This window comes from Prionailurus viverrinus, unplaced genomic scaffold, assembly GCF_022837055.1.
Source record: "Prionailurus viverrinus isolate Anna unplaced genomic scaffold, UM_Priviv_1.0 scaffold_35, whole genome shotgun sequence".
Lineage (NCBI taxonomy): Eukaryota > Metazoa > Chordata > Mammalia > Carnivora > Felidae > Prionailurus > Prionailurus viverrinus.
In genome coordinates this window covers 2,735,404-2,753,021 of record NW_025927605.1, presented here as the reverse complement: position 1 = coordinate 2,753,021, position 17,618 = coordinate 2,735,404, and the positions used below count along the sequence as shown (strand labels likewise).

The 17,618-nt window shown below is 44.8% G+C and overlaps 1 protein-coding gene across 4 annotated transcripts in view; it reads right to left on the bottom strand.

Moving 5' to 3' along the window:
• The window catches only part of LOC125158439 (signal transducer and activator of transcription 5B), a 68,043-nt gene that overhangs the window by 16,904 nt on the left and 33,521 nt on the right, over positions 1 to 17,618 (bottom strand). For 3 of the 4 annotated variants that reach the window (XM_047845505.1, XM_047845504.1, XM_047845506.1), the window contains exons 2-7: positions 10,436 to 10,573; positions 6,832 to 6,988; positions 5,614 to 5,703; positions 4,246 to 4,420; positions 610 to 740; positions 200 to 351 (exon numbers count right to left, since the gene is read on the bottom strand). In XM_047845505.1, the coding sequence (XP_047701461.1) occupies positions 200 to 351; positions 610 to 740; positions 4,246 to 4,420; positions 5,614 to 5,703; positions 6,832 to 6,988; positions 10,436 to 10,563 (833 nt within the window). In that variant the 5' untranslated portion in view covers positions 10,564 to 10,573. Of the gene's footprint in view, positions 1 to 199; positions 352 to 609; positions 741 to 4,245; positions 4,421 to 5,613; positions 5,704 to 6,831; positions 6,989 to 10,435; positions 10,574 to 17,618 lie in introns of those variants that run through there. The other variant, XM_047845507.1, reaches the window with a different exon arrangement.

Sequence of the window (17,618 nt, the reverse complement as noted above, 5' to 3'; positions counted from 1 at the left end):
CCCAGCACGGTGACTCCCTTCCTGGGCAGGGGGCACAGACGGGGGCCCCAAAGTCCGCATCAGGAACCAGAACCCCTAGTGAACTAAGTCTTGCCGCAGGACAGAGGGAGCCGGCTGCTCATGGAAACGCAGCTGGTTGCACCACTCCCAGCCCCTGCCGCCCCCTCCTGCCCCCCCGCCACCCCCCACACACCATTACCAGGACTGCAGCACATCCAGGCTGCCCTCGGGGGGCCCTCCATTCCCCGCCAGCTGCTGCCGCCGCTTCCACTGGATCAGTTCATCATCCAGAATGATGGTCTGCTGCTTCCGCAGCAGCTGCAAGGTCTTCTGGTGCTTCTCGGCCAGCTCCTGAAGGCAAGTGGGGAGAACACGCCAACTGCAGGCCTCGGGAGGCAGGGCTGGGGGCCAGGGACCAGGCCCCAGGCCCAGGCCTTCCCCTCTTCCCAACCTGCTCTGCCTCACATGCCCCCCACGGGAGAGAACGATCTGGCCTCCAGCTCTGCTGGGTCCTGCTCTCTTCCTGGCTCTAGCCCTCTCTCGGCTTCCCCGCGCCCCTTGGGATGTGCACCTCAAGGCTTGGGAGGAGAGGACGCGGATCCCACTCACCACACGGTACTGCTGCAGCGTCTGGGCCTCCCGCTGCAGCCAGGCCTCCAGGGACACCTGCTTCTGCTGGAGGGCCGTCTCCCGGCTCAGGCGCTCCTGCGGATTCAGCTGGGCCAGCTGGGCAAACTGAGCTAGAGGAGGGGACAGGACACCTGTGACCATCATCTCCCAGCTTCCTGCAGGAAGCCCAGGGGAACGCACACACCTGTTCTGGAGGCCAGACCCTCAAGGGACACATCTGACCGATGGCAAGCTGGGCTTCTGGCAGCCAAGGGTGCCAGAGATGAGCAGGCTCTTCTCTGGCCGCTCGCCTTTGATCTCCCCTCCTGGGGGTGTGTAGGTGGAAACCTGAGGGTATAGCTGAGGAGGATCCTACCCCACGGCCTCCCCTCCCACCTCAGTCTACACAGCTGGCTGCCCACACCTCCTCACGCCACACAGGGTCCAGCTTGGAGCCTCACTGCCTGGTTTGATGTGTGCCTTCACCGTTCACTAACTGGGTGAACTCGTGCATCACGCTTCTGTGCCTCAGTTTGCCCATGTGCAAAGTGGGAGAATCCTGGCCCCTGTCTCGGTGGCTGGCTGAGGATGAAATATGTGGGAACACAGAACACGTTCAAGGAACTGCCCGGCACGCACACGCTGCAGGGATGAGTGTGTCCTTACTGGTTAGGGGGTCCCAGGGCAGGCTTAAAGGGTGACAGAGACCAGTAGCCGCTCAGCCCCACCCCACACATCAGAGCCCCCTCAGGGCAGCCCCTGCCTGCTGGCTTTGTCCCATCTCCAGCTTTGTCCCATCCCCGGGAGCACAGCAGTCTCTCCTAGGGAAGAAGGCATTTCTCTAGGTGCTGGGAGGTGCCTAACGTGTTTGTTTGTCCAGGTCGGGTCACTGTGAGCTCAGCTGACCAACTGGAAGGAGACAGAGAGGGAGAGAGGGAGAGACGGAAAGAGGGAGGAGTGGGGAGAGGGAGAGGGAGGGAGAGGGAGAGGGAGGGAGAGGGACAGAAACAGAAGGGGCGAAAGGGAAAAGGCGAGGGAGACGGGGAGACAGAATGTCCAGGGCCCACTGGCAACACGAAAGCAGCAAGATCCTCTCAGGAGAGGGAAGGTTCTAGCACCCAAGGGTGCCAGAGAGGGAGGCAGGTTCTCTCCACACTAGCTGCTGGGAAGCTCATCCATGGCAGGAAAGGGGAGTCGGTGAGGCCTCAGTACCCTCTTACAAAACATCTATTATGAAATTCTCAAGACCCAAGGAAGGCAGAAAGAACGATGCAAGGAACACCTGTCTTTCAGTAACCCGGCTTAAAGAAATCAAACATTTCTCGGGGTGCCTGGGTGGCTCAGTCGTTTAAACGTTCGACTTTGGCTCAGCTCTTGATCTCATGGTTTGTGAGTTCTAGCCCCACATCGGGCTGTCTGCTGTCAGCACAGAGCCCACTTTGGAAACTCTGCCCCCCTCTCTCTGCTCCATCCCCGCTTGCATGCACATGCATGCTCTCTCTCTCACAAATATAAACAAAACATTAAAAAAAAAAAAAGAAATCAAACATTTCCACATTGAAAACTCCCTGTACATCCTTCCCTGCTTGCACATCCGTCCCTGCCTCCAAAGGTAACCACTATCCTAAATGCTGGGGTTATTACGCCTTGCCGATCACCTATTTGAATATCCCAGTGTCGGGGTGCCTGGCTGTCTCAGTCCATAGAGCATGCAACTCTTGATCTCAGGGTTGTGAGTTCAAGCTCCATGTTGGGTGTGGGGTCTATCTAATTTTTTAAAAAAACAATATTCCAGTGTCCTTACTTGGGCCTGAGTCAAGAGGAGGTGAACATCACCACATCTTGGGCAAGTTCCTGGCAGGCCGCTGAGGGCCCTCTCACACGGACCTAGGTCCTGCCTCTTGGACACACAAGCTGGGGCAGACAGACTAAAGCAATTCTAGACAGCCAGGAAAAGCCCAGAGCTAGAAGACAACTGGAAATACGGTTTGGAGTCCACTCTCGGGGACTGAGAGAGAAGAATACTGTCCAGGCCTGGAACACAGCAGAGCAGTCTGGAGCCACCTCGGAAATCCTGGCCCCACCCCCAGGGAGGTGGTGGTGAGCCCCACACCTGGGCCCAACCTCCCTATGCAGGTGACTCACTTAGGTCTCTCCTGGCACTTTGCAGAAGCTTCTGGGAGGGAGGCCAGCAGACATGAGGCAATTTCTGCTCCACTGGAGGGAGCTGAGCCTCCCCTTGCACAAACAGATGATAGCCTGTGTTTCCCATAGGTGAACTTGATACATGAGACTGAACTGACATGGCATGATGGGTACAAACCCAAACCAGAGTCAAACCCAAATCCATAAATAGGAAACAGAAAACCCAAGAATAGGATTGGAAGTACTACCAACCAGTCAAAGGCTTTGGGTAGAACTAATAGCCTGAATTCTCCCGTTCCCTAATCTAGGAAGAGGGCCACCCTTTCTCTTGCGTCAGTCTGAGATGGATTCAGATGGAAGAAAACATGCTAGAATCATCTCATCAACACTTATTCATACCTACTATGATTCAGCCAATGTGCCAACCTCAGGGTACAGAGATAAGACACAATCCCTTCTCAAAAAATTTATAATTAGTATGGAAGACTGAGTTAATAATAATAGCAATATCGCCACAAAATTGAGCCCACAAGCACGGTATTAGAGGCGCACATGCTACATAGATGGGTATGTGTCTGTACAGCTGGTCAGCAGAGGCTTTTCTGAGATTCTCAGCTGGGCATGCTTGCAGGGAGACAAAATTAGCATTAAAGTCACTCTGCCAGGGGCGCCTGGGTGGCGCAGTCGGTTAAGCGTCCGACTTCAGCCAGGTCACGATCTCCCGGTCCGGGAGTTCGAGCCCCGCGTCAGGCTCTGGGCTGATGGCTCAGAGCCTGGAGCCTGTTTCAGATGCTCTGTCTCCCTCTCTCTCTGCCCCTCCCCTGTTCATGCTCTATCTCTCTCTGTCCCAAAAATAAATAAACGTTGGAAAAAAAAAAAAAAAAAAAAAGTCACTCTGCCAAATTCTTAACAAGGCCAATAGGGGGCGCTGGTGGGGCTCCAAGCGTCAGCCTCAAGACTGCCGTTTTCAGTACTTAAGTACCTAGCAGGATTTATACCAGGAAAGGGACCCTTTGCTTATCAAGGCTAACTGAGGTGCATTAGCAGGCTCTGTGTCAGGACAGCCTCTCTGAATAACTGCACAAAACATTAAAGGTTTGTCACTACAAACACAGCCCTTAGCCCTTATACTTTTCCTGCTTGGAGAATTTAACAGTTCAGCAAAGCAGCATTTATGAAACACCAATTATATACAAAAGTACTGTTTACTAGACTGTGAGCTTCTTTCCACAGGAGGAAATTCTTCCCCAGCAGACCAGGAGCTCCCTGGGTGTGGGAAGCCTGAGTGAGACCCACAGTCTCCAAAGGCAAGCTCGTGACTCCTCCCCTTCCTAAGTCTCATCCTCCCTGCCAGATCTTTAGTGCACATGGTTCCCGGCTACTCCACAGAAAGGGGAGTGCCTCTGAACAGAAACCCCATTCTCTTCCAATTTGACCTGAACTTCCTTGTAGCCCTCACGACACACACCGCCCAGGCGGCCCTGGCCTCACCCTGGATCCTCAGGCTCTCTTGATACTGGATGATGAAGTACTCTTGAGTCTGCTGCAGCTTCTTCAGCTCATTCTCTGTGTCCTGTGTGACCAGTCGCAGCTCCTCAAACGTCTGGTTGATCTGGAGGTGTTTCTGGGACATGGTGTCAGCAAGACTTCCAACTGGAGAAGTACCCTGAGGACATATCAGGGGAGGAGAGTGTGGGCGGAAGTGAGCTGGGCAGTGAGGATGGTAGAAAACCTCAGGCCTTGGGGCCCCTGGGTAGCTCAGTCGGTTAAGGATCCGACTTCAGCTCAGGTCATGATCTTGTCATCCATGAGTTCGGGCCCTGCATCGGGCTCTGTGCTGACAGCTCAGAGCCTGGAGCCTGCTTCAGGTTCTGTGTCTCCCTCTCTCCCTGCCCCTCCCCCACTCACACTCTGTTTCTCAAAAATGAATAAATGTTAAAAAAAAAAAAAAAAGAGAGAGAGAGAGAGAGAGAAAGAAAACCTCAGGCCTTAAACTGAAGAAAAAGCCAATGCTAGCACCTATAACCTAGCGAAAACCCCAAAAGCAAAATTGTGAGTCAAAGGAATTGCAAACATCATTTGTGAGAACTGGTGTGGAGGGAAGATAAAAGGAGGGGGAAATAGGTGACCTGACCAACTGTGGCACCTTCATATGCCATAATAGAAAGTTCTTTCACAGTCTGGCCTCCATCAGAGTTGCCCAAACAGGGTCCATCTAATTCCCTTCAGAGAGACTAGAAGTGAACACATCCAGGATATACCTGGGTTTTTCTACTAATGATGATGACGCCTCATTCCATATTCACGCACTGATCCAGGGCTATGGACCGTGTGAGGTGCTGGGGACACAGTGGGGAAGAAGGCTGTGTGAACGTACATCATCTGTGTCTTCACTCAAGACCTTATTCTAACTGAGGGAAGAGGCTGAATCTCTCACACATGGTATCATGGAGACCCCAAAGTTCTAGGGCAGGCACAGCAAGGATTTTATGGATCCAGCCATTTAAGTGACCTGGTCTGAGCCATTCCCTCTATGCTTGACTAAGAGAGGGCTCAGCAGAAATCCCTCTTAAGTAATCTCACCTGAACATGAGCATGCCTTTACTCAAAAACTGTTCAGTTGGGGTTAAATTATTTTGCACTTGTTCACATTGTTTTGTGGTGGTAATCTCACCAAGGTCATGAATCAATTAAGATCAGAGACTAGTGTTCTATTTCTTTTGTGCCCCTTAGGACAATGCTCTGTTTATAGAAACATCAACAGATGCACACTGAGTTGTCTTGAGAGATCTGGGTCCAGAGAGAGGGGGGCAAGGAAGGACTTCCCAGCTCTTCTCCCCACACCCATGGGACACTCACATTGTTGGCTTCGCGGACCAGCCTCTGCTCGTTGTACAGAATATGCCGGATGCAGCGGACCAGCTCCATGGGGCAGCGGTCATATGTGTTCTGAAAGAACCCAATAGCAGACATCACTTTGTTCCACTCTGTGCTATGGGGCCTAACCCCATCTCAGAGCAGGGGTAAGATTTTATGATGAGGGGACTCCTGGAGACATGATGACATAATCATGAGCAATGTGGCTCCTCCAATACTAATGGGGGACAAGAAAAGCACATCATAGGAAACCCAATTACAGTGAGAAGGTAAGGTTATTTTATTTCTTGCCTCCTAATTTGCCTAAAGTACTAGGGTGTCATTCTTGGAAACAGGATACATAAATTTCGAAAAGGCCACGTAAGAGGAGAAATGACACCACCTCGACCGAGCAGTCAAAATTACTACCCCCAGTGCAAGGAAGATGGACGGTGTATGTCTTCAGATATGATACCCCGGGAAGGACACAACATCACTTACTCAGGATTCGCATCAGGGATGTGTAACCTGAATCTAATCAGAAGGAGACATGACACAGACCCAAAAAGATGTTCATTTTATCTTTAAAAAACAGATGAGTTGAATTATTTTAAAATGTCAATGTAAGAAAAGGCAAAGAAGGTTGAGAACAATTCCAGATTAAAGTAGATTAAAGAAACATGACAACCAGATGCAATATATGGTCCTGGGCTGGTGGGAAAAAAATGTCCTAGAGGACTTTATTGTGACTCAACTGACTGTTGACAAAATGGAAACACAGATACAAGATTACTGAAAAGTGTTCTATCAATGTTAAATGTACTAAAGATGATAACTGCACTATAACTATGTATAGAAAACGCACACTAAAGTACTCAGGGGCAAAGGGACACGACGTATGCAACTTACTCTCGAGTGACAAAAAAAATGTGTGTGTATGTGTGTGTAGAGACAGAATATGACAAAGCAAATGTTAACAGCAGGTGGATCTGGGCATATGTACGGGTTCTTCGTATCAATCCTGCAACTTCCTATAAATTTGAAATTGTTTTCAAATAAAAAGTTTAAAAACAAAAGGCTACAACCACAAAGCCAAACAGTAAGAACTTTATACGGCGAACATGTAAGTCCACAACACTGGGTTCCAGAGGAGAAAGAAAATCTCTACGGGAAGCACTGAATGAAGGAGAGGATTAAGTGTGATCCAGCCTTCACACCCACCTGGAGCTGCGTGGCATAGTGCCCCAGCTTGATCTTCAGTAAGAACCCATCTTCCCCCACTTGGTGCTCCGCCTTCTTCTGCAGCTCCTGCACCAGGCCCTCCAGGAGCTGGGTGGCCTTAATGTTCTCCTGTGGATTATCAAGATCTATTGAGTCCCTAGGGGAAAAAAATTACATACATATGTATACATACATGCACATGAGCCTGTATAAATGCAGCCTCAACGCATCATGCCTTTTCTTTAGCTAAAGTGATTTCTTCATAATGCTCACTGCAAATTTTAGGAAGCAGTTCAATTCAAATCGACTAGATGCCTAATCGACTATGTTAATCTATCCCTGATCCACTAATTAGCTTAGTGGACTAGATATTTTCTTTTCTTTTCTTCTTTTTTTCTAAACAATGTACTGCCCTTCCTCCTTCCTCCTACTGACTTCTCTGGTGCTTATGCTATCTGCTTCTAGAAATGAAGGGAAAAGGAAAGTGCTTCGTGTACTCTGAAGGAAATAAGGGCTCTGATAACTTCCTATTTATAGTTACCCCTTAAGGGTGTAAGGGGGCACAAGGTCAAGAATGTTCTACATGCTTTTTCCAGCCTTGACTAGTTCTATGTGCTAATTCCACATATAGTATTTCTTAAGTAAAGGCAGGTGAAACAACACTACTATTTCTAAAGAGCCCTGGAAATGAGATATTAGGACAGAAAGTGCCTGCAACTATGTACACAAATCAGACATTTCTATCTATTACCAGTTGCAGATCTGGGACCTGCAGGCAGTGCTAACTCTTCTCGTGAGGCAGAGAAACCATTCCATGGACTTTGTATTCATTCAGAGGCACTGAACTGGTGACAGGGGTTGGATGGCTTCTCTCCCTTCCTGCCTTCCCTCTTTTCCCCACTCCCTTCTCCAACTCTTGATTTTTTAAAACAATTTAGGCAACAATTGCTACTGGGCAGTACGAAATCGCTTAACTCAGCTCACTGAAGAAACTGAACAGCTGTCAGATTGAAATAACATTCAATTACTGCTGACCAGGTCTGGAGCCAAGCAAGAGATCTAGAGGTAGCTAAAAGGCTCCGTCACCTTGAAACCCCTGAAGTCAGTTAGCAAGTAATTTCAAACAAAGGCACAAACAGGTGTGCCACAACACTGATAATGTAGTTCATCACGTAATACGCCCAAATCTGCACTCTAAGCAAAGACAGTAGAGAAAACCAAATTTTAAATACGTGTGCTCTCTGAACTAAATAAAATATGTACTAAATAAAAGCTGGGAGGAATGGAGGGCAGCTGCACCTCTGTTTTGGTTGGCAATAATGCTCCTTGTCTGAGGAACCCACTCTTGAGAAGATCCTGTCTCTGAGCAAAACTCATGGAAATCAAGTACTGGTTCTGGTACTTAAAAACTTAATTCTCGGGGCGCCTGGGTGGCTCAGTCGTTTGGGCATCCGACTTCGGCTCAGGTCATGATCTCACAGTTTGTGAATTCGAGCCCCACGTCAGGCTCTGTGCTGACAGCTCGGAGCCTGGAACCTGCTTCAGATTCCGTGTCCCCTTCTCTCTCTGCCCCTCCCCAACTTGTGCTCTGTTATGTCTCTCAAAAAATAAATAAATGAAAAAAAAATTAAAAAACCCAATTCTCTGCTTAAAAGAAAAAAGAAAAGAAAGGAAAAAAAAGCGCCTTTCTTAGCTTAAACATGAAGAACTGAACATTTTTTTATTGAAATCTTTATGTTCTTAAGAAAACCAAAATAAATAAAATTCAGGCTTTCCTTCATAGCAACACAAGTCTTTTAACATTCATTCGGTGAGAAACTACATGGGAGATCTACTAAATGAAATTTTAAATCACCAGAAACTTTCTACTAACAGTTTTCTGAACTCTCCAAATCATTAAAACAGAAAAGAAAATGAAAAGGAAATGGAAAAGCACTAAGCAAGGTGCAGCCGACATGCTTATATTTAGCTCTTTTTTTTTCTTATCACTTCATTACACGAGACTGAGATTTTTTAAATTGCCCAGAAAATTGCCTTCCTTTGGTGCTCTCTAGTTTTTAAACAGAAATCTGTTACTAACACATAACCTCAATTATTCCAAGGCAGCATTACTGACAGGTACCCAGCTCTCCCCAGACAGTCGCATAGTGGCCAGCTTCTCCTGGGCTCTGCCAGAGAGGACCCCACCCCGCCATGATGGTGGGGGGCCTGAAGTAGCTGATGAGCACGTCAGATCAGACAGACAGGCTGGTGGCCTCCCAACATGCTCCCAGACCCTGAGCAGAGCAGCAACAGCCTGCAATAATGTTGTCAATCTACTACATTATACTAATTCTGAAAGAATTTAAAAACAATTTTCTCTCTGCGCATATAAGCAGGAATTCGGAAAATAAAAATAAACACGCTTGTTAAATCTGCCACCAAGACATGACTATTGTTAATATTTTGGTGTACTGGCTTTTAGCCTTTATGGGTATGCATAAACTTTAAAACATAGGGGCACATGGGTGGCTCAGTCAGTTAATTGTCCGACTTTGGCTTGGATCATGATCTCCCAGTCGGTGGGTTCGAGCCCTGCGTCGGGCTCTGTGCTGACAGCTGAGAGCCTGGAGCCTGCTTCGGGTTCTGTGTCTCACGCGCTCTCTGCCCCTCCCCCACTCACACTCTGTCTCTCTGTTTCAAAATAAACATTTAAAAAAAATTTTAAAAACACCAACATCTCCATTGTTAATTTGTTATCAATACATTTTATTAAGTGATATGCATATGCATACCTTAGCTGCCCCATTAAGCACTAAATTCTTTGTGGACATGGGCTTTTCACTTTTTTTTTAAGTTTATTTATTTATTTGTTTTAAGAGAGAGAGAGAGAGAGTGTGTGCACGAGTGCACGCCAGAAATGATAGGAGAGAGAGACAGGGAGAGAGAGGATCCCAAGCAGGCTCCTCACTGTCAGCGCAGAGCCTGAACACAGGGCTCAACCCCATGGACCGCAAGGCCATGACCCTGAGCCAAAACCAAGAACCGGACGTCCAACTGAGCCACCCAGGCATCCCTGTGGACAAGGGCTTTATCTGTTCCTATCTTACACCCTAGAGGCACTCAAAACATATTTGTTAACTGTTGTTTATTAGCAGCAATACTCTAATGCTGTTAGCCAGAGTTTACTAAAGGGGGGAAATCCTATTTTAAAAATCCTAAGAGTTATTCCACCTGCTTAAAATCTAAGCTAGGTTTAAATACCTTCTTATGGGTCATGTCGTTTTGTTGTTTTTTTAATTTTTTTTCTTAATGTTTTTATTTATTTTTGAGACAGAGAGAGACAGAGCATGAGCAGGGAAGGGGCAGAGAGAGAGAGGGAGACACAGAATCGGAAGCAGGCTCCAGGCTCTCAGCCGTCAGCACAGAACCGGATGCGGGGCTCAAACTCACAGACTGTGAGATCATGACCTGAGCCAAAGTCAGACGCTCAACCGACTGAGCCACCCAGGCGCCCCCAGGTCGTTTTTTTAAAAATGTACAACTTTTAAAGTCTCCATCATGTTTTCCTTCCCATATGCCCATGTTTCACTAAATCTGATAGAAAAAAACTCTGTTCACTTACCAAGCTTGGCTTTCAATCCACTGGGATAAATAATGTCGCACCTCAATGGGGAAATGTTGACCATATAATGCTTGCATCTGATGAAGGGCATCGCCTTGGAGCTGCTGGGCTTGTATCCACACAGCCATGGTTTGAAACCTGTTAAACAAACAATAAGTGGTTTGGGTGGGGTTTTTGGGTTTTTTTCCCTTCAGCTTTTAAATCCACTAGACTAAATATTCACAGTTATAAAACCTAGAGACAAATGCTTTTAAGCCCTTCTTGGTAGATCAGTATTTTTGAACTGAATTTTAGCTTTAAAAATGTTTCAAAATGTACACATTCAATGTGGCCGTGGGAAGGTATATAACTGGGTCTATGAAGCTCTGACTGTAAAACAAACTGAAGTCCTACAAGTAAAAGTACAAAGCCAACATTAGGGGAAGAACTGCCTATAGCTTTGATATCACATATTCTTTACTTTTGTTCCAAACTTGAAGTAATAATAAGCAGTATTTCTGGGGCACCTGGGTGGCTCAGTCGGTTAAGTGTCCGACTTTGGCTCAGGTCATGATCTCACGGTTCATGAGTTCAAGCCCCACATCGGGGTTGGTGCTGACAGCTCAGAGCCTGGAGGCAGTTTTGGATTCTGTGTCTCCCTCTCTCTCTGCCCCTCCGCCACCCTCTCTCTCCCTCTCAAAAATAAAGAAACATTATAAAAATAATAATAAGCAGCATTTCAACAGGATAAATAATTAGCAAAGGGATTTTTTAAAAGAATCACTTGTTTTGGATCTGGTATTCTGACTTTTAAGAAATATAATAAATGTGCTATTTTGAAAAAGACCCAGTAAAAGAAGAGTGAAAATATCTAAAGCATGAATTGAACCCTATGTGTTATTACTAGTTACCTAAGCTGCAATGCTTTACACATAAAGGGCACAGATTTATCTGGAAAAACGCCCCAAGTGTCACTTTCTGAGTTACTGTGAAGGAATTTATGAAACAATCTTCTGTTATAGTATTTAAAAATCTCTCTGACATGAAAACAATACATTCCAGCTAAGAGTTAAAAACAAGAACCATTGTATTCCAATAGTAGGTAGATTTTTAAAACATGCTCTTGACTCTAGAAAAGGTTTTATAAAACTACCAAGATGCCTTCTCAGATTTACCAGAGAATTTTTTTTCAATATATGAAATTTATTGTCAAATTGGTTTCCATACAACACCCAGTGCTCATCCCAAAAGGTGCCCTCCTCAAAACCCATCACCCACCCTCCTCTCCTCCCATCCCCCATCAACCCTCAGTTTGTTCTCACTTTTTAAGAGTCTCTTATGCTTTGGCTCTCTCCTCCCACTCTAACCTCTTTTTGTTTTTTCCTTCCCCTCCCCCATGGGTTTCTGTTAAGTTTCTCAGGATCCACATAAGAGTGAAAACATATGGTATCTGTCTTTCTCTGTATGGCTTATTTCACTTAGCATCACACTCTCCAGTTCCATCCACGTTGCTACAAAGGGCCATATTTCATTCTTTCTCATTGCCACGTAGTACTCCATTGTGTATATAAACCACAATTTCTTTATCCATTCATCAGTTGATGGACATTTAGGCTTTCCATAATTTGGCTATTGTTGAGAGTGCTGCTATAAAAACATTGGGGTACAAGTGCCCCTATGCATCAGCACTCCTGTATCCCTTGGGTAAACTCCTAGCAGTGCTATTGCTGGGTCATAGGGTAGGTCTATTTTTAATTTGGGGGGGAACCTCCACACTGTTTTCCAGAGTGGCTGCACCAATTTGCATTCCCACCAACAGAGCAAGAGGGTTCCCGTTTATCCACATCCTCTCCAGCATCTACAGTCTCCTGATTTGTTCATTTTGGCCACTTACCAGAGAATTTTTAATTCATTTGGCAGAAACTCTCTGGGATCAACCTGATTGCGGCAGCAACATCACTTTCATGTACACAAGGTAGTAAAACTGAATCTTGCTCTAATACTATGATCCACAGTGTAGAATTTGATGTCAGGCAAGGCTAACTTGAAATCCATCCAAAATGATTTGGCTACTGATTTGCACAATTCTCTTAAGTATATTACGGTTAGGGTGCAGTAAATCAAATCTTGATTTTGTTGAGTACCAGAGACTACACATGTGTGTTAGGAAACAAAAATCCCTTCTCTGTTAGTTGTAGTTACGCGATCGTATAACACTGAGCTATTTATGGGACAAGTCAGTTAGCCAACAATGAGGTGTGGGGTGGATGCCAGTTACCTATTTTAGACTTGTGCAGTGCTATAGAACACTTGAGCAGTGTACAATTTTATTTAGGGCTTTGGGCATTAAAGCTGGGATCACTGTAAGATCATCCAAGACATCAAATTTCAATGGCTGGGAGTTTACTAGGAGAAAGACTCGGATAAAAGAGCTCTCTCCAGAAGCAATCCCATGTTATAATCCAACATCTGGAAGACATTTAATTGTACAATATAATTTTTAATTAAATGAATCATATCCCAAGATTTTGGAAAATTGGAAAAGATATCAAAGGCTTGTTTTTTGGATAAAAGGTGAAGGATGGATGGGTTGGGTGGAGGTTCTTAGGCACTGAAGTGTATGGAAGAACAAAGAAGGAATGAAGAACATAATTCAGGCACTCATCTCTTTTGGTGGTAAGGAACTGGAAAGAAGTAGGAGCTCACTATAGCAGTCTTAATGAGTATGTGAACAATACCAACAGATACAAAAATTTTCTTGAATCTTCCATTCATTAGCTGAACTGACCCAAGAGACAAAAGAACAAAAACTGGGGGGAAACATTGATCTCCTCAGAGGCCCCTTAGGCCACTGAAAGAACGTAGTATTTTCTGGTCCATTGTATCCTCTTGGTCTACTTGACTTTTCTTCACATGATTCAGCATTCCCGACATTTATCATATATTTGTTTACTGCCTTCTCACTACGGTGAAATCACCATGAACACAATGACTTTGTTTTGTTCACTGTTTCTCTTGGGCCTAGAACTGTGCCTGGCACATAAGCATTCCGTAAGTTTCTGTTGTTGGTGAACAAATAAATGTATACACACAATTTGGTCAAATACATCAGGTCTTTTTAAAGTTATTGTGGAACAAGGTATCAGTATAAAATACCAAGGTGGGGCACCTGGGTGGCTCAGTTGGTTAAGCATCTGACTCTTGATTTCGGCTCAGGTCATGATCTCGTGGTTCGTGGGATCAAGCCCTGCATCCAGCTCTATGATGACAGCATGGAATCTGCTTGGGATTCTCTCTCCCTCTGCCTCTCCCCACCACACTCATGCTTGCTCTCACTTTCACTCTCAAAATAAACATTAAAAAATTGAAGAAAAAAAAAAAAGGAAAGAAATACAGTACCAAGGCCAGAAAAGGGAACAGATTTTACAACTCAGATGAGTCTGTATTAACAATACTCTATTTGTTCCTTAATAACATATGCCACAATGTGTAATTTTACTTTTTAGTTTTTGTTAACTTATTTTTGTTTATCTTCCCCACTGAAGTCTAAGAACAGTGAGTAAAGGGAGGGGGGCCTGGGTGGCTCAGTTGGTTAAGCGTCCAACTTTGGCTCACGTTCATGATCTCACAGTTCGTGGGTTTGAGCTCCACATCAGGCTGTGCTGACAACTCAGAGCCTGGAGTCTGCTTCAGATTCTGTGTCTCCCTCTCTCTCTGTCCCTCCTCTGCTCACGCTCTGTCTCTCTCAATCTCTCTCTCGAAAATAAACATTAAAAAAAAAAAAAACAGTGAGTGAAGGGAGCACATTTATTTACTACTGTGTTCCCTAATGCCTAAGTATAATGGCTGCCATTGTAAGGAAGTAATCAAGACACATTTGCTAGTGAATAAATACATACGTGGTAAATATTTCACATATCCTGCTGGTTGAGCATATTCCAAGTATCCATTATTGCTTTAAGAAAGAAGTACAATGGTAATATGCCATATATATAGGGGTACTATATAAATATCATGCCATTGTGTCTTAAGTTTTATATTAGTTTTCACTTATTATCAAAGAGCAGAATGCTGAACTCTTAGAATCTGTCAGAATTTTTTTATGGTTCTAAATATGAACATGTTGTAATATTTTCTAAAATGCTATTTGAAGAATAGCTGGTAAATATAAGGTGGTAACCACCTTATTTTGATAAGTACAAAATACTTTTAATTTCACTACATAAAAATGCTTTGATAGAGCTGGAGAGTAGATTTTGCCTACTAATCAAAAACATATAAAATAAAGGTACAATAAATAGTACAGCATCATTTTCATTTTACTTTTTAACTAAGAGTTATATATGCATGGAATAGAAGATGAATTACTGCCATTGTCATGTAACAATTTAAAATATACAATTTGGAGAAAAAACCCACCCCACCCCCACTGTATCAGTAGAACCTAGAACCTAAGTAGCGCTTTCCCTCGTACATGCCCAAACTCTTCACACCCATCATTAAGCTATGCCTGCCCCTGGCATGAGCCGAGACCCTGTCCTTTGTCACCAGTATTCATTCTGCCACCAAATACTACTCTACATATGCAGTAACTGTCCTCAATACAGGCTTTCTTTTGCTTATTTACAGGCAGCTCTGTCTTCAACGTGTGATGTTCTGACAAGGAAGTGGTTTGTATCTTTGGTAAATCATCACAGGGGCTTCTCTAAAGACTGGGAAATGGATTCACAATCTTATTTTTAGCCAAAGACGAGAATCAGTTGAGTCTTGCTTAGTTGCATTCTTAGTGTTCATAAGCATTCCAAACAACCCAAATTAGCCTTGGATGCAGAATGTCATACTTTCCAAAAGCCTAACGTGCGGAAATCAACCTTATATATTTGGATATATCCTAGGAGTCTCAAATAAAGCAGACTGTCAGGCACTTGTTTAAAAAAAGTTCAAAGTCTAATAGCTCATCATGTTACAGTCTTACTGAAAACCATAAAAATGAATGTCCACTAAAAAATGGTATGTGTGAGTGGGATTTAGGAATAATCTTGTCTCAATAATAAATACACTCTTATTAGATGCCTTCCCTTTTAAAAGTAAAATATAAACCTTTGTCAAGAAAAATATCACTCTAGGGGCGCCTGGGTGGCTCAGTCAGTTAAGCATCCGACTCTGGCTCAGGTCATGATCTCGTGGTTCATGAGTTCGAACCCCATGTTGGGCTCTGTGCTGGCAGCTTACAGCCTGGAGCCTGCTTCGGATTCTGTGACTCTCTCTCTTCTCTGCCCCTCCCCTGCTCATGCTCCCTCTGTCTCTCAAAAAATAAATAAACGTTTAAAAAAGAAGAAGAAGGGGCGCCTGGGTGGCGCAGTCGGTTAAGCGTCCGACTTCAGCCAGGTCACGATCTCGCGGTCCGTGAGTTCGAGCCCCACGTCGGGCTCTGGGCTGATGGCTCGGAGCCTGGAGCCTGCTTCTGATTCTGTGTCTCCCTCTCTCGCTGCCCCTTCCCCATTCATGCTCTGTCTCTCTCTGTCCCAAAAATAAATAAACGTTGAAAAAAAAACCTTTAAAAAAAAAAAAAAAAAAAGAAGAAGAAAAACATCACTCTCTCTGAAGACTTCTAGAACACTGTGGCCAAGGTCATGGTGCCAAGGTCCTCCAAGCTAAACTGTGGAGGAAGAGAAGTATAGAGTACATGACAGTTGAAGGCTCCCAATGCATATACGCCAACTGAGTGAATATATTCTAGTTTGGGGTGGGAGTGGGAGGAGTTAAAATGTGTGTAGGGATCTGTTGCACTGGGCTTGTGTGCATAATTTTTGTTTTTTTTTTTAAGAGAGGAAGAGAGAGCACGGGCCTGTATGCAAGCCAAGGAAGGGCAGAGAGGGAGAGAGAAAGAGAATCTTAAGTAGTCTCCATGCTCAGTGCAGAGCCCAATGCAGACTTGATCCCACGACCTTGGGATCATGACCTGAGCTGAAATCAAGAGTCGGACGCTCAACCGAGCCACACAGGTGCCCCTCATGTGTACCTTAAAGCATTTAAAAAATTTTTTTTGAACACTTATTTATTTTTTGAGAGACAGAGAGAGACAGAGCATGAGCAGGGGAGATGCAGAGAGAGGGGAAGACACAGAATCGGAAGCAGGCTCCAGGCTCTGAGCTGTCAGCACAGAGCCCGATGTGGGGCTCGAACTCACGAAGTGTGAGATCATGACCTGAGTCGAAGCCAGTCGCTTAACTGACTGAGCCACCCAGGCGCCCCCCTTAAAGCATTTTGTAATTCCTACTCTCCATCCCACCACAACCACCACCCCATCACATCATATCCCAGGACTAAAGTCTCTAAAATGGGAGTTAGAGTTTTGCAGATCATGGCAAATTCACCTAAATAGAGTTCTGTGAGATTCAACTTCTTGTACCTCTCTGTGCCTCAGTTTCCTTATTTATAAGACAGTGCTAATAATACATCCCTTGGGGAGTTGTAAAAATAAGTTAGTATGTATAAATGCTTAAAATAGTGCCTGGTTCATCATAAGTTCTCAATTATTATTCTGACTTTACAACCTTAAACTTACAAAGTTGGCTTCCTTCTCCCTGTGTCCAGTTTTTTAATGTTTATTTATTTATTTTAAGAGTGAGTGAGCACACTGAGAGGGCTGTTCTCCCACCACTGGATTAGAACCCCAAGAATTGTGAAGGGTAGTGTAACAAGAGCAAGACTGAGTATAATAAACTCAAAAAAGAAAGAAAGAAGGAAAGAACATCCATTCCAATGTGCTTTTCTGACAGAGAAGACCAAGCCAGCAGGAAGTTGTGCCTTTTCCAAGGACACACCTGACCCCTACTAATTAAAGTATGAATTGTTAGCAACAAATATTTTGATTCACCTAATAAATAAAAAATAAATTTCAGAAATCAGATCAAAAAATGAATTAAAATAACATTTACTGCTGTTATTATCCACCATCCAGATTTATCATTTACTATAATTTACTGGATATCTACTATATTATTTATAACAGGGGCACCTGGGTGGCTCAGTCGGTTAAGCGTCCGACTTCAGCTCAGGTCACGATCTCACAGTCCGTGAGTTCAAGCCCCGCGTCGGGCTCTGGGCTAATGGCTCAGAGCCTGGAGCCTGCTTCCAATTCTGTGTCTCCCTCTCTCTCTGCCCCTCCCCCGTTCATGCTCTGTTTCTCTCTGTCTCAAAA